The 22,317-nt window shown below is 37.1% G+C and overlaps 1 protein-coding gene across 1 annotated transcript in view; it reads left to right on the forward strand.

Moving 5' to 3' along the window:
* LOC126188875 (ras-related and estrogen-regulated growth inhibitor) overlaps nt 1-22,317 on the forward strand; it is a 381,204-nt gene that overhangs the window by 354,032 nt on the left and 4,855 nt on the right. Inside the window, exons 4-5 of the mRNA XM_049930539.1 lie at nt 6,370-6,443; nt 15,213-15,405. Coding sequence (XP_049786496.1) covers nt 6,370-6,443; nt 15,213-15,405 — 267 coding nt within the window. The remainder of the gene's footprint in view (nt 1-6,369; nt 6,444-15,212; nt 15,406-22,317) is intronic.

Here is a 22,317-nt window from a genome sequence, read left to right on the forward strand (position 1 = left end):
GCTTTTGACCAAAAAGGCCTTTGTTGAAAACACATGAAAGACACACTCACACACACACACACACACACACACACACACACACACACACACACACACACACACACAAAACTGCAGCCTCTTGCATCTTAAGCCAGAAACGTTTGCATTTGTGTGTGTGTGTGTGTGTGTGTGTGTGTGTGTGTGTGTGTGTGTGCGTGCGTGCGCACACACATGTCATCTGTTTTTGACAAAGGCCTTGTTGACCGAAAGATTATATTGTGACAGTCTTTCTGTTGTGCCTATCTGCGACTCAGCATCTCTGCTACATGGTGAGTAGCAACTTTCATTTTCATATTATTATTTTAAACTGTAGGATATCTTCAGGGGCAGATGACCACAATTTATTGGTTATGAACAATAGAGCTAAATGAAATTACAAAAAGGTAGGAAATTAAGGAGATGGGACCTGGACATATTGAAAGAACCACAGGGTTTTGGGAGTTTCAGAGGAGCATTGGACAATGATTGACTAGAACAGGGGAAATATATACAGTAGAGGGGAAGGTGTGTGAGATGGCAGTGTGTGAAGGCTGCAGAGTATCAAATAGGTAAAAAGACAAGGCCCAATAGAACTCCTTTGGTAACAAAAAACACATTGAATTTAACTGATGAAAAGAGAAAACACAAAAATGCATCAAATAAAGCAGAGGAAAGGGAATAGAAACGTCTAAAAAATGAGACTGGCATGAAGTGCAAAACGGCTAAGCAGGAACAGCTAGAGGACAAATGTAAGGACTTTCACTAGCTAAAAGATGGATACCGCATACAGAAAAAGTAAAGGGGCCTTTGGAGGAAAAGAAGAGGATTTAGGAATATCAAGAGTTCAAGTGGAAAACCAGTCCTAAGGAATGAAGCAAAAGCTGAAAAATGGAAGAAGTATATAGAGAGTCTATACCAGAGAGATGAACTTGAAGACAATATTATAGAACTGGAAAAGGACATAGATAAAGATGAGATGGGACATATGATACTGCAAGAAGAATTTGACAGAGCAATGAAAGACTCAAGTCAAAACAAGGCCCTGGGAGTAGATAATATGTCATTAGAGCTACTGACAGCCTTGGAAGAGCCAGCCATGAAAAAACACTTCCATCAGGTGTGCAAGATGTATGAGACAGACAAAATACCCTCAGATGACAGGAGGAATGTAATATTTCCAATTCCAATGAAAACAAGGTCTCACAGGTGTGGATGTTACTGAACTGTTAGTTTAACAATCATGGTTGCAAAACAATAACACAAATTCTTTACAGGAGAACATAAAAACTGGTAGAAGCTAACCTCGGGGAAGTTCATTTTGGATTCCAGAGAAACATAGGAACACACGAGGCAATACTGACCCTACAACTTATCTTAGAAGTAGATTAAGGAAGAAGAAACCTAAATTTGTACAATTGGAGAAAACTTTTGACATTGTTGACTGGAATACTCTCTTTGAAATTCTGAAGGTAACAGGGGTGACATACAGGGAGCAGGACACTATTTACAACTAGTACAGTAACCAGACAACATTTATATGAGTTGAGAATGGATTGGAACAGAGTGTAGCCCCTTCACCAATGTTATTCAATCTGTACACTGAGCAAGCAGTAAAGGAAACCAAAGTAAAATCTGGGGTAGGAATTAAAGTCCCGGGAGTAGAAATAAAATCTTTGAGGTTTGCCAATGACATTGTAATTCTGTCAGAGACAGTGAATGACTTGAAAGAGCAGCTGAATTGAATGGACAGTGTCTTAAAAGGAGGATATAAGATGAACATCAACAAAAGCAAAACTTGGGTAACAGAATGTAGTTGAATTAAATCAGGTCATGCTGAAAGAATTAGATTAGGAAAGTAGTAGATGAGTTTTGTCAATCGTGCAGCTGAATAACTGATGATGGCTGAAGTGGAGAGAATATAAAACATAGACAGGCAACGGCAAGAAAAGGGTTTCTGAAGAAAAGAAATTTGTTAACATCGAATATAGATTTAATTATTAGGAAGTCTTTTTTGAAAGTATTTATATGGAGTGTAGCCATGTATGGAGGTGAAACATGAATGGTAAACAGTTTAGACTAGAAGAGAATAGAAGCTTTCAAAATGTGGTGCTACAGAAGAATGCTGAATATTAGGTGGGTAGATTATGTAACTAATTAGGAGGTACTGAAGAGAATTAGGAAGAAAATAAATTTCTGGCAGAGCCTGATTAGAGGAAGGTATCATTTGATAGGGCACACTGCGAGACATCAAGGGATCACCATTCTAATATTGGAGGGGAGTGTGGGGGATAAAAATTGTAATGGGAGACCAAGAGATGATACAGTAAGCAGATTCAGAAGGATGTAAGTTGCTGTAGCAGTTACTCAAGGGTGAAGAGGCTTGTACAGAATAGAGTAACATGGAGAGCTGCACCAAACCACTTTTTAGACTGAAGATTCAACAACCAAAGAAAGTCTACCATTCTATAAGTCACTGCATGGAATGTCAGGAATCTGAATGTGGTAAGGAAGCAAGAAAATCTGGAATGGATAACGCACAGGTTCAAATAGATATAATGGGGGCCAATGAACTGAAATGGAAATGATTTTTGGCCAGATGAAAATAGGGTAATATCAAAAGCAGCATAAAATGGCATAACAGGAGCAGGATTCATTACAAACAGAAAGGTAGGGTAGAAGAACAACTTCCTGTGAACAGATCAGTGATAGGGTTATCCTCATCAGAATCGACAGCAAACCAACGCAACATTAATAGTTCAAGTATACATGTCTAAATAGCAAGCAGAAGATGAAGAGAGAGAGAAAGTGTATCAGGATAGTGAGTAATAAAAGTAAGATTAAAATCTAATAGTCATGGTGGATTGAAATGTGGTTGTATAAGAAAAATTAGAAGACAGGGCTATGGGAGAACACAGGCTTCATCTACATTTACATCATACTTCATTGGATCTTCTCTATTTCTTCTATCAGTCCTACCTGATAGGAATCCCAGATAGATGAACGGTACTCAAGAATCGGGTGAACAAGTGCCTTATAAGCCACTTCCTTCGTGGATGAGTTACATTTCCTTAAGATTCTTCTGATGAATCTGAGTCTTGTGTCTACTTTTCCCACTATCTGTTTTATATGGTCATTCCACTTAAGGTCGCTCTGGATAGTTACGCCTAGATATTTTACAGCAGACACTGTCTCCAGCTGTTTGTCATCAATAGTGTAGCTGTACAGTAGTGGATTTCTTTTCCTATGTCTGCGCGATATGTTACATTTATTTATGTTCAGGGTCAACTGCCAGAGTCTGCATCATTCATAAATTCTCTGCAGGTCGTTCTGCCAATTCTTACCATATTCTGATGTTGTTACTTTGGTATAAACAACTGCATATCTGCGAATAGCCTTAGAGAGTGTCCAATGCTTTCTACTAGATCATTTATATACATTGTGAACAGCAACAGTCCTATCACACTTCCCTGTGGTACTCCGGATATTACCTTTACCTCTGTCAATTTATTTCTGTTAAGAGCGACATGTTGAGTTCTATCGGCAAGAAAGTCTTGAATCCAATCGCAGGTCTGCTCTGATACTCCATAAGCTTGTATTTTTTTCATTAAACGGCAATGCAGAACGATGTCAAATGCCTTACTGAAGCCGGCCACTGTGGCCGAGCGCTTCTAGGCACTTCAGTCCAGAATCGTGCTGCTGCTATGGTCGCAGGTTCGAATGCTGCCTCGGGAATGGATGTGTGTGACCTCTTTAGGTTAGTTAGGTTTAAGTAGTTTTAAGTCTAGGGGACTGATGATCTCAGATGTTAAGTCCCATAGTGCTTGGAGCCATTTGAACCTTACTGAAGTCAAGGAACACGGCATCAGCCTGAGTGCCCTTGTCCACTGCGCTGTGGATCTCATAGATCTCTGTTTGTGGAATCCATGTTGACTTTTATGGAGGAGTTGTTCATTTTCCAAAAATGTCATAATTCTTGAGCATAAAGCATGTTCCGTAATTCACAACAGATATTGGTAGTAGGAATGTTAGAGGGGAAAAGACTGATTGAGTTCTGCAATAAATTTCAGCTAGTGATTGCGAATACGCTGTTTGAGAATCACAAGAGTTGGAGGTATACTTGGAAAAGGCCAGGCAATATGGGACAATCTCATATACATCATGGTCAGGCAGATTTTCTGATATGGGATACTGGATCATAAGGCATACCCAGGGGCAGATATGGACTCTGATCACAATTTAGTAATTATGAAGAGTGCACTAAAGTTTAAGAGATTAGGAAGAATCAGTGCATAAGAAATGGGATATGGAAGCACTAGGGAATGAGGAACACACTTGAAGTTCTCTGAGGTTATAGATACTGTAAAGATGAATACTTTAGTAGGCAGTTCAGATGAAGAGAAATTAACATCTCTACTAAGGACAATAACATGTGTTGGAAAGAAAAAAATAGGTACCAGGTAGATAATGGTGAAGAAACTATGGGTATCAGAAGAAATACTCCATGTGATCAACGAAAGAAGGAAGTATGAAAACGTTCATGGAAATTCAGAAATACAACTCACTTGGGGATGAAATAAATAGGAAGTGCAGGGAACCTAAGGCAAAATGGCTGTGTGAGAATTGTGCAGGAATCGAAAAATAAGTAATTGTTGGAAAGACTGACATGGGATACAGGAAAGACAAAACAACCTTTCGTGAAATGAAAAGCAAAGGCCTTAAGGGTTCTATGGGAATTCTACTTTTAAATACAGCTGAGAGCATATAATGAAGGGCTCTACGAAGGGGAGAGACCACGCAGCTAGCTGGGCAGGCTGTTTAGATGTTACATTTTTACTTAATTCTATGTCTTTTGTAAGTATTAGGTACTGAGTCACTTGGTAATGAGCATAACTTGAAACTGGTAGTGAAATGAAGAAATATTCATACCAGCTGAGTTGATGATAACATTATAATACTACCATTGCACACAGTTGTAATTATAATGTGGAGAAATTGGACAAATGCTGTTACTGTAGTGTGATCCCTGACCAGTGACAATCTGTGCAGGTTGAGGCAGTGTAGCCAGTTACAAGTGACAGTTGTGATACGTGCATAGTAGGGCTTTGTCTTGAAGAATGCATGTATCCAAAAATTTATGTCTCTCTCTTACTTACATAGAATTTAATGCTTACTGCCCTCATCAACCATGACAACTCACAAGAAATGGAGTGATAATTCACTAAATAACTCACTATGATAATGTTTAAGGCTTGCACTGGCTATGATGTTCACAGCAGAGTGCTCAGAACACTACTGAATGCTCTTTGGCTACTAAGAGACTGTGTGACATCATGTGCTCAGAATGAGCCTTAATTTGACCATGGTTGTTTGTGACTATTCAATGTATTTTAATTATAAAATTTCTTGATTGAGGAAATCTGCTTGGGTTATCAGCTGAGTTGTGAAATCTTGTTGCAACATTTTGATGAGTTTTATACTTGTCATCTTCAGGCAATGTGTTGCATTCATGTCCTGTTTGTTCGTTTATGGACACTGGACCATAGACTCGGATGTTGCAGGTGGCCTTCTGGTAGAACGGAAAAGGGTGTCGGGGGGTGGGGGGGAGAATCCAGGCCTGGAGCTGTGTGCCTTTTCCACCCATTGCCTGTACCACATTCACATCAGAGCATTCCTGATGTATTTTTGCTGCTTCCTGAGTGGATTAGTGTTGAGGTCTGTGTGCTGCCCTGCCTGTGGATGGTTTTTAAGGTGGTTTTCCATCTGCCTTGGCAAATGTGGGCTGGTTCCCCTTATTCCACCTCAGTTACACAATGTCGACAATTGCTGCGCAAACACTGTCTCCATGCTCACGTACACCATCATTACTCTACCATGCAAACATTTGGGGTTTGTTATGAGACATTGCCGGGAGGTGGGAGGGGGAAGGGGGAGGAGGGGGGCACTGTTGGCTGAAATGCACAATAACCCTGGGTTCAGTGTGGGGCAGCAGTGACGTGGGTGGACTGCTGTGGCCGTGTGGTTGTGAGCCACTGAGGGCTATGGCAGGGCGAAGCCTCCCCTTCGTTTCTAGGTCCCCGGTTTAATACACACAGTACAACATCTATATAACACAATTCCTTTAACTGCAACTGAAAAATGCACTTTATAGCTGTGTGCTCTTCACATATATACCATTACTGTTCTTTTGTCAATGATGCAAAGTGATAGTATAATTTATGTTAGCTATTCAGTACATAATCTGACAATACACAAATTCATCGAGCTAAAAGTCAATGTCCTTGGAATCAAAGAAGCTAAATAAAAGATACAGAATTCCAATCAACCAAACAATTTGTTTTTTCTTTTTTTCAGAAAATAGATACAAACATGAGGCAATGGTTGATGGAGAACCAGTGCTGTTTGAAATCCTAGACATGTGTTCAAAGGTAAGCAGTATAATTGTAATATCTTTCTTGAAATAACATATCACGACAATGATCCAGAAACCTGGGTCATGAATGAAACAGAAAAAAAGCAAGAAGTGAGCAAATGAGATGAAGGTTTCGATAAGTCAGATAGGTTTAGCAAAAATGGAAAGAATGATAAATGACAAGGTTAGGGGAGATAACATGAGGAGCCACTGGAAAAGAAGACTGAGGAAATTAAAATGGGATAGGTTTTTGAAGAGAATGGTGGAGGCAAGGACACCTATGAAGATGCACAAGATGAAGATGAAGGATAGGAGGCCAAAGGACAAGAATGCATCTGGGGCAAAGTAGCAACAAAGAGATGGTCGAAAGAGGTGAGAACACCGAGAGGCTCATGTTGCAAGCAGATCCTCCCAGTGGCAAAAAACTGTATAAGATTATGATCATGACGCTGACGCTGGTGATATGGAGGTTCAACAATTTTATTGCCAAACAAATATATTATCTTAAATCTTAAAATAATATATAGTTACTGACAAATATTTGATACTGAATCTTGAAATTATATGTAATGAAAGAGCTTGCATAGCTATACATAAAAATATCCAAAGAAACTTTTTACAAAGCCATTCAAAAATACTAACACCAGGTCTCAGAGTTGTAAAGTGCATATTGTTTTTTTTTTAGTGTAAAGCAGAGGGGGGGAGGGGGGGGGGGAATAGGTGGATTTTAGGAAAAAGAAGAAATCAATGGGATGGTTATTTGATAAGTATGAAGCAAAGTAGTACAAATCAAAATCAGAGAAGATACACCTACAACATTTATTAAATTCTGTGATGACAAAAGATAATTATACACATGTGATTAAAATGAATTTCGGATAAAAATATTCAGGATGGAAGATTAGAGCTCAACATATCAACAGTGAGACCATTCAAGATGGAGTACTTATTCAGAGTGATCTAGGAGACGGAAGGCCTTGTTTAAGGCACTATGCAGGTATTTGAGAAATATGAAAAAACTGTTATTGGGAGGAGCAGCAGGATGTGTTGAAATAAGCCCTTATGTTCATGGTATGAAATTGAAAAATAAAAATTTGTAACTCAGGGTTACCCATCATTAGCCTTGTTCTTTCAAGGTTCAAAAAGTATTGTGATACTCTTGTCAACACACAATGCTAAATAATTCCACACATAAGATGATTAGATTAGATTAGATTAATACTTGTTCCATAGATCATGAATACGACACTTCGTAATGATGTAGAATGTGTCAGGTTAATAAAATTTGTCTGACAAGATATTACATTACACAAAATATTGCATGACACTAATGTTTAAGTTTTTTTCCCCTCCCTTAATTTACATCTAAAAATTCAGCCAATGAGTAGAAGGAGTTGTCATCTAGAAATTCTTTTAATTTATTTTTAAATGTTGGTTGGCTATCTGTCAGGCATTTGATGCTGTTTGGTAGGTGACCAAAGACTTTTGTGGCAGCATAATTTACCCCTTTCTGTGCCAAAGTCAGATTTAACCCTGCATAGTGAAGATCATCCTTTCTCCTGGTGTTATAGCTATGCACACTGCTATTACTTTTGAACTGGGTTGGATTATTAACAACAAATTTCATAAGTGAATATATATACTGTGAGGTTACTGTGAGGATCCCTAGATCCTTAAATAGATGTCTGCAGGATGACCATGGGTGGGCTCCAGCAATTATTCTGATTACACGTTTTTGAGCAATGAATACTTTTCTACTCAACAATGAATTACCCCAGAATATGATGCCATATGAAAGCAGTGAATGAAAGTAGGCATAGTAAGCTAGTTTACTGAGATTCTTATCACCAAAATTTGCAATAACCCTAATAGCATACGTAGCTGGACTCAGACGTTTCAGCAGACCATCAATGTGTTGCTTCCAGTTTAACCTCTCATCAATGGACACACCTAAAAATTTTGAAAATTCTACCTTAGCTACAGACTTCTGTTCAAAGTCTATATTTATTACTGGAGTTGTGCCATTTACTGTACGGAACTGTATATACTGCATTTTATCAAAATTTAAAGACTGTCCGTTTGCTGAGAACCACTTAATAATTTTGTGAAAAACATCATTTACAATTACACCACTTAGTTCTTGGTTTTTGGCTGTTATTACTATACTTGTATCATCAGCAAAAAGAACTAACTTTGCGTCTTCATCAATGTCGAATGGTAAGTCATTAATGTATATCAAGAACAGTAAAGGACCTAAGACCGAACCCTGTGGGACCACGTACTTGATAGGCCCCCAGTTTGAGGAATCAGCTGTTGCTTTAACATTACATGAACCACTTATTTCAACTTTCTGCATTCTTCCAGTTAAGTATGAATTAAACCATTTGTGCACTGCCCCCCTCAAACCATAATGATTTAGCTTATCTAAAAGAATTCCAAGATTTACACAATCAAAGGCCTTTGAGAGATCACAAAAAATACCAATGGGCGATGTCCAGTTTTTCAGAGCATTTAATATTTGATCAGTGAAACCATATATAGCATTTTCTGTTGAAAAGCCTTTCTGAAAACCAAACTGACATTTTGTTAGTACTTTATTTTTACAAATATGGGAAGCTACTCTTGAATACATTACTTTCTCTAAAATTTTTGACAGAGCTGTCAGAAGAGAGATTGGGCGATAGTTGTTGACATCCGACGTATCCCCCTTTTTATGCAATGGTTTTCAGTCTATCGGGGAAAATACCCTGCTCCAAAGAACTATTACATACGTGGCTGAGAATCCTACTTATCTGTGGGGAACAAGCTTTAAGTACCTTGCTGGAAATGCCATCAATTCCGTAAGAGCTTTTACTTTTCAGTGAGTTTATTATTTTACTGATTTCAGAGGGAGAGGTTGGTGGAAATACAGTTGTTTCAAACTGCACAGGTATGGCCTCTTCTATTAGTAGCCTTGCCTCTTCTAGTGAAGATCTAGATCCTATTTTCTCCACAACATTTAAAAAATGATTATTGAAAATATTTTCAATTTCTGATTGTTTGTTAGTACACTTGTCATTCAGTTTTATGGCACTAAAGTCTTCCTGTGCTCTTGGTTGCCCTGAGCATAAGGAACGTCTTTCTGTGGCTATCTATATTAAGTGAAGTGTGTCTCCACTGATACAGCTGCAACAGCTTCTAAAAGAAGGCTGTGGAGGCCAATTTATTTCTGATTTCCTCATTTATCATTTATTAGTCATCTCCTGAAGTAAATGTACAGTTTTGGCCAAGTTTCCAAGCATGCCTGTGATTTAAAATGCATTTAGTAACACTTCATGTGAGAAGCTGCTGTTACTTTATACCAGTCTCCAGATGTAACAGAAAATGGTTTCAAACACAAGTGAGATATTGATGATGCAAACAAAAGCTAAAACTGAGTATCACATATCACTCAAAATTAATTTTTATTGTTAGCCACACAGATCATTAAAGACTAAATGCACTGAAGATGTAAAACTAAATAGGTACCTGAAAAAGGTGTTGCATGGTGTGCTGTTTACTGGTTTCACTCAATATGGTCTCTATCTCTATTAGTAGGTGAAGAATTCATTAATTCTAGATTAGAATTGTTAGCTGGATGAGAAATAATGAAAATGCACAATGTAATAAAAATTTTGTAGATATGCAAAACCAATGGAAGATAATAACATGCACAAAACACTTACAAAGAAATGAACATTCAAAATGAAGTTATTGCGTCAGATAGTAAGGAACTGACACAATTCAACAAAAATAAGTGAAGGAGTACTTTTTGGAATCACCAATCCCTCCATTCAGCAAAGAGATGAAATTGTTCAAGGATATAGCATAATTTGATGCTTACACAGGAAAGTCATTCATTAAGGAAAGTCATTCATTAACAAGAAGAGAGACACAGATATCATCTGTCAGGCTGTACGTATTTTGATCCATTGTTCTGGGGAAATTTCCAAGCTAATCCTTCAGTTATCCAATTCCTCTTCTTTTTTGCCATATGAAGAAACCAACGATGAAAAGCTCTTAGTTTCCTAGATGAGTGTCAGTGGTGAGACAGAGTGATGTTTTTTAATGATTATCATTCTCATCACCTTCTCACCAATACATTGCTGTATATTAATTCTGTCACTTGGCTGGAAATCTGAGAGCTTTTCATCAGTAGCATATGCTGAAAAAGTCCATAGTCACAAGTGAAGAATCCATTGTTCACAAAGGAAATATATATAAATATTTTCTTTGTATTAGCTTGTTACCACCTATCAAGTATAAGTGTTTCATATTTTTCTTAGAATGTAAGTCCCAAACAAGCTGAGTGCAATCACCTGAGTGTCTTCCACTTCAGTTTACCATCTATAAGAATTCTAACAACTGATAATAGACATCAAATTATGTATCATTTTATTTAACTTTAATTATAACCACATCTGAGTGCCATGCCCATAACATAATGTTGTCTGCAGTTTTGCAATGTAGATGGGAACATGTTATTTCAAAGCATCTGGTTTTGAAAGGCCATATGCTCCACTGAGTGAAGTAATGAACCTACAAAAATTAACTGATGAAGTTAGTTTGAATAAAGACAATTTTGTTGTGTTAAAAGGAGTATCAAACAATGTCTATAGAAATGAGATGTAAAGGCTACTACAGAAATGAGGTAAAGTTTAAACAATTTAATTCCACATCGTCATGATTTACCACCCTGGTCATATGTGTACTGCAAAATTAGTGCTGCAAACAAGTGTATCACTGAAGCACGTACTCACTTTAAGGATGTCTATACTGTAGACATAAGCAGCTTAGAGCGAGGATTCCATACAGTCCATGGACTTCATTTAAATGTGCAAGGGAAGGAATTACTAGCTGAAAAAATATGTATTCACTTTTCGAGGAAGACGGAGGAAAAAATTATAGATGGCAAACAAATGAAGATTACAAAGTGTTTTAGAAGAGTTACAAACAATAATGTCATCAGCCAAATGTAAATTACCAAATGATTTAAACCAAATAGGCCAGAAGCAAATAATCAAGTCATCAGTCAAACACAAATTATGAAATGCTTTAAACTGAAGAGGACAGAAATGAATGAAACAAAACTTGTACAAGCTCCAGAAGTTAAATCACCTATTGATTGTCACCAGCAAGCAGAAGCAACACACAAGAAACACTCAAAATTTCTTTAGAATACCTGTTTTAGTAAAAATGCCGTTAGATAAGGAACCAGAATCTTTTTCAACTAAGGTTTCTAAATAGCCAGATTTTGCTGTATTACACTATAACATTCGGTCACTTACAAAAAAATTACCATGTTGGAAGCACTATTCCAGTATAAAATAAATGTAAACATAATTAGCATTACTGAACACTGGCTACAAAATGACGAAGTAAAATTAGTCTCAATCTTAGGATATGCATCAGCAAGTAATTTTAACCATGAGTTCTCCAAACATGCTGATGCTGCTCTCTTTGTGAAAGGGCAAATAAATTTCTGTGATGTCAATAAAAGTTGTATTGACCCAATTGAAAAAGACTTCACACTATTACTAAGCTACCAGAGCTTAATTTCATAATTATTAACATATACAGAGCATCAAGTGGAAATGTGTCAGCCTTCATGAGCAAACTTTTAAGTTCTACTGAACAGGATCAGAGCATTAACTATGAAGACAGTGCTTTGTGGTAATTTCAATATTTATTTTTCAAAAGACAGCAATAGCAGAGACACTTTGATAAATACAACCAACACGTTCAATATGATCCCACAATACACTGCCCAACAAGATTAACAGAATTTACAAACTCCATCATTGACCAAATATTCATCTCAGACACAAGTTACAAATTCACAAGTAGACTACTGAGCAAGAGTTATAGTAATCATGAGCCACATCTTTTGTGTATAGAAATGCCAACAGGGAGTAGCAAGTGCAAAAAAAGTAATTGAAGAAAGAACTTTTTATGAAGATAACATTAGAGTTTTTAATTTTGTACTAGGTAAGTAAAGTTTGGAAAGCAAAATTATGTGGAATGACAATCTGGTAAGAAACTCATCTAACAAAATGAGATCTATCCGTGTGGGGAGTTATAGAGAAAGAAACTTGGAGATCAGTACCAAAAAAACAGAATGTATAATAAACACTAGAGGGCTGAAAAATCACAGTCATGACAAAATTCAATGAATACTTCATATCAGTAACTGAAGACCTCATTCAAGTACACTGTAGAGGACCAGTGCAAGTTCCCCTGGATGCCTCTACATATATTTATGAAACAAATCCCGATGAAATTATAATTAACTCATTAAGCAATATAGTGTCAGGTGGCTTTGATGAAGTACCTGATTTCATATTAAAAGTATATACTTACAACATAGCAAAACCACTGGAAAACATTTTCAACCTCTCCAGAACTGGCATCTATCCAGATATTCTCAAAATAGTAAAAGTTTCGCCACTGCTCAAAAAAAGGTTTTTCTCATAAAATATCAAACTACCAATGTGTGTCACAGTTAAGTTCCTTCTCAAAAGCTCTAGAAAAACTCTTTTATGACAAGATTTTAAGTTTCATAAATAAGTATTCTCCTCTTACCACACGAAAAACAAAGTTTTAGAAATTCTAATACCAAGAGACAGCAACTTTTGAATTCTTAGACAGTGCTTTGAAATCCTTTGACCAATATAAATTAGCTGCAGGTATTTTTCTAGACCTGTCAAAAGCCTTAGACGTCCTGGACCATAATGTTCTGCTCAAAAATAAGGAGGACAAGAAGTAAGGGGTGTAGCACATAATTGGTATCTAAAAAACCACAGGCAGAAAGTATCACTCCAGTATGAATTCAACACCAAAAATAAAACAAGAAACAACTCATTCCTTTCGAGCATATTACCAATAAAATATGGAGTACCAAAGGGTTCAATCTTAGGTCCACTGCTCTTCTTGATTTATGTAAACGACGTTGTTGAATATATGATTTCCCAAAAAACTATCCTATTTGCCGATGACACAAGCATATTGCTTACTGGATCCAGCCCAGAAACTTTGCAGTCAACAGCAGAAAGTACTATGAAAAGACTATCTGTGTGGTTCAAAAACAAACTCATTGTAAATATTGAAAAACTGTGTGTGTGAGCTTCCAATTATTTCCTCCACCTAATCAAATGTCCATTCAAGCACGATTAAAAAAGTGATCCCTTAGAAAATGTAAATGGCACAAAATTTTTGGGTCTGTTGGTTCAGGAAGACTTCAGTTGGGACACATATATGAATAACTTGGCTAGAAAACTCTCATGCATGTGCTATGGTCTTAGAATTTTCAGTCAACAACAAGCAAAACAACAGTACTGAAGGCATACTTTGTGCAGTTCCACTCACTGCTTCGATATGGGATCATTTTCCAGGGACGCTCAACTCATAGTGTACAGGTTTTTAGAATCCAAAAAAAGAGCTCTGAGAATAATTTGTGGCCTTAGAAAGATGGAGTCCTGTAAATCTCATTTTACTGAGTTTGGTGTCCTGAATGTTCCAAGTTCATTCATTTATGATACAATACTGTTCACTAGGGACTACCTCTTGTAAACACACAAACTGCTACAGAACAAAACTGTACACTATAATTGTACCAGCAGGAAATCAAATGTGGATAAAAAATGTCACAGAACAACAGCCTATCAGAGGAGCATAATTAACATTGGTGTAACACTACACAATAAGACACTGGAGGAAAATAAATACGACATACTCAACATTTAAAATTAAACTAAAGGTATTTCTAATACAGCACTGTTTCTACTCTGTAAAAGAAATTCTGAATATGTAAGGAAAAAAAGTTACTTAAAAATTAAAGTGTAAGAAGAGGCATCTAATGTTATTTGCCTACTGTTTGCTAAGACTATGTATTATAGCAACTTTTCTTTGACCTGTCCAAAATCAATTCTACAATTTTTGCTGTATGTTAAAACTGGACCAATAAAAAATCTGTCAATCAGTCTTCGACAAATGCTATGCCCTTAATACTGCAGAAATGACGACTTAGTGAGAACTGCTATGCCCATAATGTTAAGGGCTTGGCAGTTCCACACTAATATTATTGGCATGGCATCCTTTCCAACATTGAGGACAATGAAATATTACGGGTATGGCACTCAAAGTGTTAAATGGCATAAGGTTTTTTTTTTTGTTTTTTTTCTTAGAAAAGTGTATTCATAATTATTTCCATTACTTAATATATCACTGAAAATTTTTGTTTTGGTAAAATTACTTTCATTTTGTTGTTATAGTTCTTTCATATCATAAAGGTTTCAAAGTGCATCACTTTTTCTAATTTTGTGTTAGGTACATACCTGCTTTCCTCTACATTGTTTCCGAGTGTAAAATAAGTTCCTATCATTATGTGTTCCCTCAAAACCTTTTCTTCCTGTTGTCCATTCTTACAAAATGAGAAGATTGTATTCACTGTGATGAAGCCTTTGACGCCTTCATAATCTGTATTCCCTCACATATGACACACCTTTTTACATGAATCTTTTTCTAACATACATGGAGACTAAGACACACACTGCTTTTGTCTTTCTCTTAACTAACAAGAAGCGTTACTATATTGTTAGTCTTGAGAAATCTGTTGTTTTGCACTTCAAATTTTGCAATCTTTAAACAAATTACGAATAGTTAAAATTTTTCATTATCAACATCAATATTGTGATATTGTAACTTGGATTATATACATTTTGAATGATATGTAACTGAACAGGTGGCAATGATACCTTTCTTTTAACAGAATGAAGATGACCTTCCCAGCAGTGAATCGTTACAGTGGGCAGATGGGTACCTATTGGTTTACTCTATCACTGACAGACATTCATTCAACTTTGTGCGGAAGGTTAGACAGCAACTGCCTGGTGATGCACCTATGGCTCTTGTTGGAAACAAAGCAGACATGGTACATCTGCGCCAAGTTAGCACAGATGAAGGTAACCTGAATTACTAAAAATTTTAGAAAAAAATATGTTGTCAAAAAAAGCCACAAAGCTATAAATCAGCACACTGTCACTAAGTATATAAATAATATGGGTAACAACATCAAATTGTTTGAGTAGCAATGCAATATATCCACACAGAACATTAATAAACAAGAATAATTGGGGTGAAAGGTATCGGATGGAAATGGGATGGATAAGAGATAGAAAGGGAATAACGAGGCCCAGCTGCACAGGGCATTGCAGCAATCCAACAGAGAGATCTGAAAATTTGTGGTGGATTAGGACTCATACCCAGATGCTCAACATCTCTAGAACCGTTGCCATAATTGCCTCAACCATCCAGACATGCTTTCCATAGGACCCAAATTCCCAGCTTCCCACCTGCCACACTGCAACGATACCCGACGATTAACCCTCTACTCACAGAGTTCTGATACCCATAGGATTTCGAACACTGGTTGCGCATCCACATTGAAACTTTTTCACCGAAAAGCCATTGTGTCCATATGTGTGTATGCACAACCAATATCTGAATTCCTACAGGACTCAGAAATCTGAGAGCAGGGGATTAATGGGTGGGGGTCATTGCATTGTAGCAAGTTTGAAGTTGGGAATTAGAGTCTGATGGAAGGCATGTCTGGCTGGCCTAAGTGGTTAAGGCAACCATTCTAGAGAAGCAGAGCATCCAGATTCGAGTACTGGCCCAGCAAAAATTTTCAACTCTCAATGTTGCATTGCTGCAGTGCTCTGTGCAGTTGGAAGTCATTATTCCCTTCCTATCTCTTTCCCATCGTGTTTCCTTTCTGTTCCTTGCTTTATTGCAAGTAGTGTCTGCTCTGTCAGACATGACTGACATAACAGACGCCACTCATATCTATTAATAAATAAAGCCATGAAAATTTTTCTATACCACCTACGGTACTGATTTTATCTTATTCACATGATTTTCTTAAGACACATTCAATAAAAATTTCAATTTCTATGAAGCAAAGATACTTTTTAAGTGACTCACATCTGTTCCTGTCAGTTTATATTCTCTCTTATAACAGCTGTTACGTGGCAATATTGATCTCAGCGATTCATGTTCATTTCTTGGAATCTCTTGCAAATAACAACCACTGACAACCAAGAGACTTTTCTTCTTATCTAGAATTAGTAAAAGTATAATTCATATTTTCTTTTGCACTATAATGTGCAAGGTTAGTTGCATAAGGCAAAACACTTCTTTTATTTTGTGAATGGCTCAAGAATCAGCCAAAGGTTTTTGATAAACGATAGTACACAGAAAGGCATGTAATTTTGTTGTTTGTTCAATCCTTCTAACTCTCATATTAATTGACACATTGAAGCCAGTGTTTTTTTAATTGGAATGATTTATCTTTTAGTAGCCTTTGAAAGCTCTTAAATCAGGAAGTGTAATTAGGTAGCACTTGTTTCTGAATCAACTAGCGAGACTCATGGATATTTTTAGTATGTGTCTGTTCTGGAATATGTGGATTTTTTTCATAGAAGTTACACCTAAATGACTTAGAATGCCTTTTGTAGTGAATTTGACAAGTTAACATTTTCCCATTCAGAAAGCAGGGCAACAGCTGCACTGTATTTTGTACATTCCACTATAATCTTTAATAAGATGGCATTTTTATAGCATTGTTCTTAGGTATGGTACATTTATCAGTGTGTGTTGTCTTTGGTGTATTATTTCTATTAAGCATATTGGTTGGCTTTCTATTGGGCAACTTGCCACTTGTTTTTGTTGAGGACCTTTTGTTTTAATGTAGAATATGTCTATCTGGCCCTGAACTGAATGCAGCATATTTGTGTGTGTGTGTGTGTGTGTGATATCTGTATTGTCATGTCAATGTAGGTTACTTCCCTGTACATATAAAAGTATTATTGCAACTGTTCATTACCAGCTGCATGATCTAGGAAATTTATGGAATGATTGGTTCCATATTCTATAGTGAACTCTATACTTACCTCTGAATCACAATACAGCAACTATTCTGCATGGCTTGGATTCAATGAGCCCTTAGTAGGCTTCTAGAGCTATGTGGCACCAGTTTTCTACATACAGGTCATGCAATTCCCATAAATTATGAGCCAGTGGTTTGTGGGGAGCTGGTGCCTAGCATCTGAGATGTGTTTCATGGAGTTCAGATCTGGCAGTCTAGTGGCGAAGACGTCAACATCATGCCCCCAGACCACTGTAGCCCGATTCTGGCTGTGTGACATACAGAGTTATCTCATTGGATGATGCCATCATTATTGGAGGAAACTTCAAGCATGAAAGAATGCAGGTGGCCTGCAATGAAGTTCATGTAGTCAACAGCTGTCGTGAAGACTATGACTAATCATAAATGATGATGATGTTGAGTCAAACATGGGAACACATAGGAGTCGTCTGCTGGGGAACCCTGAAGTTCAACAACATTCACTGAATAATGTGCTCCAAAATTTTTATGCATGTACCAACACTGTACTCAGTCATCATATTTGACACAGATCCCCTGCTTTACAGAGTGGACGAGCCTGCAACCTTCACTTTTTATGAAGAGGTATTGATGACCGATACATTGTCACCTATTTGTTGTTTCACCAACCTTCAATTACTTTCCACAGATGCTCACAACAGTGACATGCAAAATGTGAGATGGTCATTCCCTCGTGCCAGGCCATAACAACCTACCCTTTGTCAAAGTCACTTATGTCACTTGATTTTTCCTGTTTACGCTTTGTACTATCACTAGAATGATTCCTCCATTTCTCTCTTCTGTGTTTATATACTTTTCTGCTGCATCAAGTCTCGAAACTGTCATCATTCAATCTCACAGCAGCCAACGGTCATAATGTTTCAACTCATCAGTGTGTATTTGTGTGAAGTGAATTAAATATTTAAAAAAGTTCACTACGTTCCTCTTTGTGTCATTAAATAAATTTAAAATATCACCAATATACATCTTTTTTTTTTTTTAAAAAAAAAGCTTCCTTCTTTTACAGGAAAAATTATTTAAATTATTTTCAATGTCATTAATGAATATGATCACACTACCACTTCTTTCTCTTAGTAAATTTTATCATTAAATGAGAAACAATTATAAGACAATACCAGTTCCAGTAGCCCCATTAACTCCTAAATCTTGGGAAACAACAGTTTTGTGTATTTAATTAGGATATTCCTGACAGCTTCTGGTGTCAGTGACAGGTTCATGTATGAATAGATTAACAATACCAAATGAAGCAAAGCTATCTTATCTTGGAAACTTAAATTGTTATAAGGGTTTTTAATTTGTCAGTATTTTAACTGAATATGATGTTTCAAATTCATAAAATTTTCTCAGTTACCATTCATCAATACGAAACTGTATATGCTGGCATGTTGTTGGAGTTAGAAATAGATCTGACTGGGGGAGTCAGGTTTGTGGATTATTAGTTTGGGGACAATGGTATTCGTTACAATGCAATTCTCTGTTTGGTAATAGGAAGTGTCATTTGTTTAGCATTTTTTAAACTGTTTGTCCATGTTTCAGTTCAAGTAATGGTCACAGAAATTTCAGTTCTTTTTAGTAGTATATTAATTTTTGTTCCTTACAGGATAACTTGTTTAAAATTGTGTCTAAAACATTTTGTTCATTATGCCTAAGACTCACTGTGTTTGTAACTCTTTTGGTGCATACTATGAGATTTATCACGCTGTTTTGGTTTAGGGTGGTCTGGATGTTTTGACTCTTTTGTTTATTTATGTGCAATCTGCAGTAGGGATTCCATTTCAGTTCCTCTAATTTCTATTACAAATAGTGTTTATCATGCTTGTACAAAAATTGTAATGTATTCAAGAATAAAATTCATTTACAACAGATAGTTAACTCTAAATGTAGGTGCTAATGACCTCTCTTAATTTCATCCTTCTGTTTGTGCTATAGCTTAAGCTCAATTTTTAAATAAATTTTCCCAATTTGCTTTTGATTAACTTGATTTTTTAGGTGAAACTGCAGAGCATCTAACCATAATAAAATTTGTTTTACTACTTAGATTTACAATGGTTTTTTATGTGTTTTTTGCCTTACTTGCTACAAGTATTTGTAATGAGCACAAATCAATATGCTTCAAGCAAAAGAGAAACTGAGCAAACAGCCATGAGGAAGACAGGTGACGAGGGATGAGACTGACTGGCACTGAGGCAGGATCGTGGAATGAGTTGAGAACTCTTGAAAGAGTAGATGCAAGTGGAGAAAGGAATGAAGGAAGGGAGGAAGGAAGGATGGAAGGAAGATTTGGTAATGTCCTGTCGACAAAGGAGTTGCTATTCTCACAGCTTCATTGATACTTTAACCGAGAAATTTGATGTGAAGGTCGAGATTTTAACATTATCATGTTCCATGGAGTAACCATTTCTGATGCAGTCTGCAGCTACAGTAGATTCGCTAGGTTGTAAAAGGCAAACAATTCTTCTTACACATTACATCAGTCTTCTAGCTACAGCTGATCACTGTGCTGTAGTTAATCCATACTGATGTCTTCAATGCATTATTCTTGGCACATGCCCAATCTTGTGGATTAAATCTGAAGAACACAGAGAGATGAAAAATCTGATTCACAGAGTAAACATAATCCCAATCTATTCATGCAATTTGTTGTATCCATAATTGGAGAAACAACAAATAACGATTGGCATGAGTTCCAAATTCTGTTTATTGCCAACAGTTCCACAATACTAACACAACTTGGTGCTTGATCAAGAGCAGCAACTGGGCTGCAGAGTCCAAGTCTGGTATGTTAAACAGTCGTAGCACAGTGTAGCGTCATTCCTGGGTGCGACATTGACGTAGCAAATAGGTAGCTCAACACGAGACTGCCAGGCGTGGCGGCGTATGCGGCTATATAGAGCGAGTGGCGGAGGAATATGCCCACCGTAACAGAGTCCGCTTGTCGTGTCCTGTCATGATTGGTGGCGCGGCCTCACGTAACTATCTCTCGGGAGGACACCAGCCGAGGTTGCCATGACAGTGCAGAGGCACTCAGTGTCTGAGGCCCGTGCCTGCGCTGTACAGCTGCACATAAGCGGGGCGTGCCGGCCGTTGGCTGTATGACATAAAGACTGCGGCCACGCAGCTGCAGGCGCCACGATGTGGGGATTGACTATACTACACAATGCCGCTCACGGGCAGCCTACTTTTTTCACTGATTAGGTAGTTCTGTGCACTTTCAAGCTGTTAAATTATATATATAATGTTTTGTGCCACGTTATTAAATATTATGCCTTGCACTGTGGCACTTTTCATTCCTACTTCTAACATTTTTGTACAGTTATAAAAAAGGTCTAGAAAAAATATCACTTTATGACATAAATTAGACTATGACTACTGAAACATTAAGAGGTAGAATTACTATTCTGTGACATTTTTTTCTTGTTAATTTTCTTAAGTACCTATGAATATTTAAAGATATTATAGTTCACAATGCAGAAATATATCTGACGATTTCTTTATGTTGAAAACAGTCTCATACACATTCACAGTTGAACATTACATGCATATTTCAAAAATAAATGACAAAGGTGTGGTGTACAAACTAGTAACTCATACCAGATCTATAGGATTCATTTGAAGAGTGACAAAATTATTGTGAACATGCACCCACACTCAGTCTGCAATTTCAACTCTTCTCCAGTCCACATGTGATTATAATAGTTTTGAACAATATAATCAGAAACTGTTAATTAAACTCAACTCCACAGTCTTGCAGCACTCGAGAAAAAATTGTGTAACATTACATGAAAAGCCTAATCAGCAGGTCAAAGGAAATCTTACAGCACAATTTCAATACAACTGAAATTAGATCTATGTGATATTTCATTTCATATTACTGTACTTAGTTAATGCAAGGTATATGAACAGAGTTGCCGATACTCAACTTGACATCAACAATGTAGACAAATAAGAAGCTAAGCCTGAACTTACTTTGCAAAACTACGTTGCCGCATGGTAACCGCTGTTGCTCCAAGATTAAAGACAAATTCTTTTGAAGCTAATGCAATATCTCTGTACAGCGTACATAGATACTGATGGGACAACAAGTTATGATCACAGCCCACTGCGAGACTGAATGAAGCCTTGTAGTGTTTGCAGGTATATGACGAGGGATAGCAAGAACATAAATGGAGCAGAAATGCATAGTGAATCAGCCACATACGGAAAAATCAACTGATATAAGCAACTTTGACAACAGGAAATTTGTTGTGGTTCTGTGTTTGGGAATGAGCATTTTGAAATGGCAAAGCTGGTTGGCTGTTCACATGCCATTGTTATGTGCACGTATGAAAGGCAGTTGAAAGATAGTGAAACTAGAAGTAGGCAACATGCTGTTGGATATCCACACCTCATCACAGAATGTGTACATCAAAGGCTTGCCTGATCTGTACAGGAAGACAGGCCATGGCCTGTGGCATATCCGACAACAGATTACAATGCTGGTGCTGGCCCAAGCATTTCTGATCACACTATTAGGCGTACATCATTGAACATGGTGCTCTTCAGCAGATGACTGCCATGTGTTTCCCTGTTGCCTCAATGACATCATCAATTATAACTGCAATGAATAATCTTGATCATCTTGTGCTCCACAGAAGATTCATGTTAAAACTAGCAGCCACCAAAGCTGTGTTGAGGTAACATTTATTATGTCATGAGTGGTTTCATTCAGTCAACATCATAATATGGGCACAATTCTGTTATGAAGACTGTTGACATTGTCATGCGATGACGATCACTGAAAATGGAAATGCCATGTGGCTAGGGCCTCCCGTCGGATAGACCGGTCACCTGGTGCAAGTCTTTCGAGTTGATGCCACTTCGGCGACTTGCATGTTGATGGGGACAAAATGATGACAAGGACAACACAACA

Source organism: Schistocerca cancellata, chromosome 5 (assembly GCF_023864275.1).
Source record: "Schistocerca cancellata isolate TAMUIC-IGC-003103 chromosome 5, iqSchCanc2.1, whole genome shotgun sequence".
Classification (NCBI taxonomy): domain Eukaryota; kingdom Metazoa; phylum Arthropoda; class Insecta; order Orthoptera; family Acrididae; genus Schistocerca; species Schistocerca cancellata.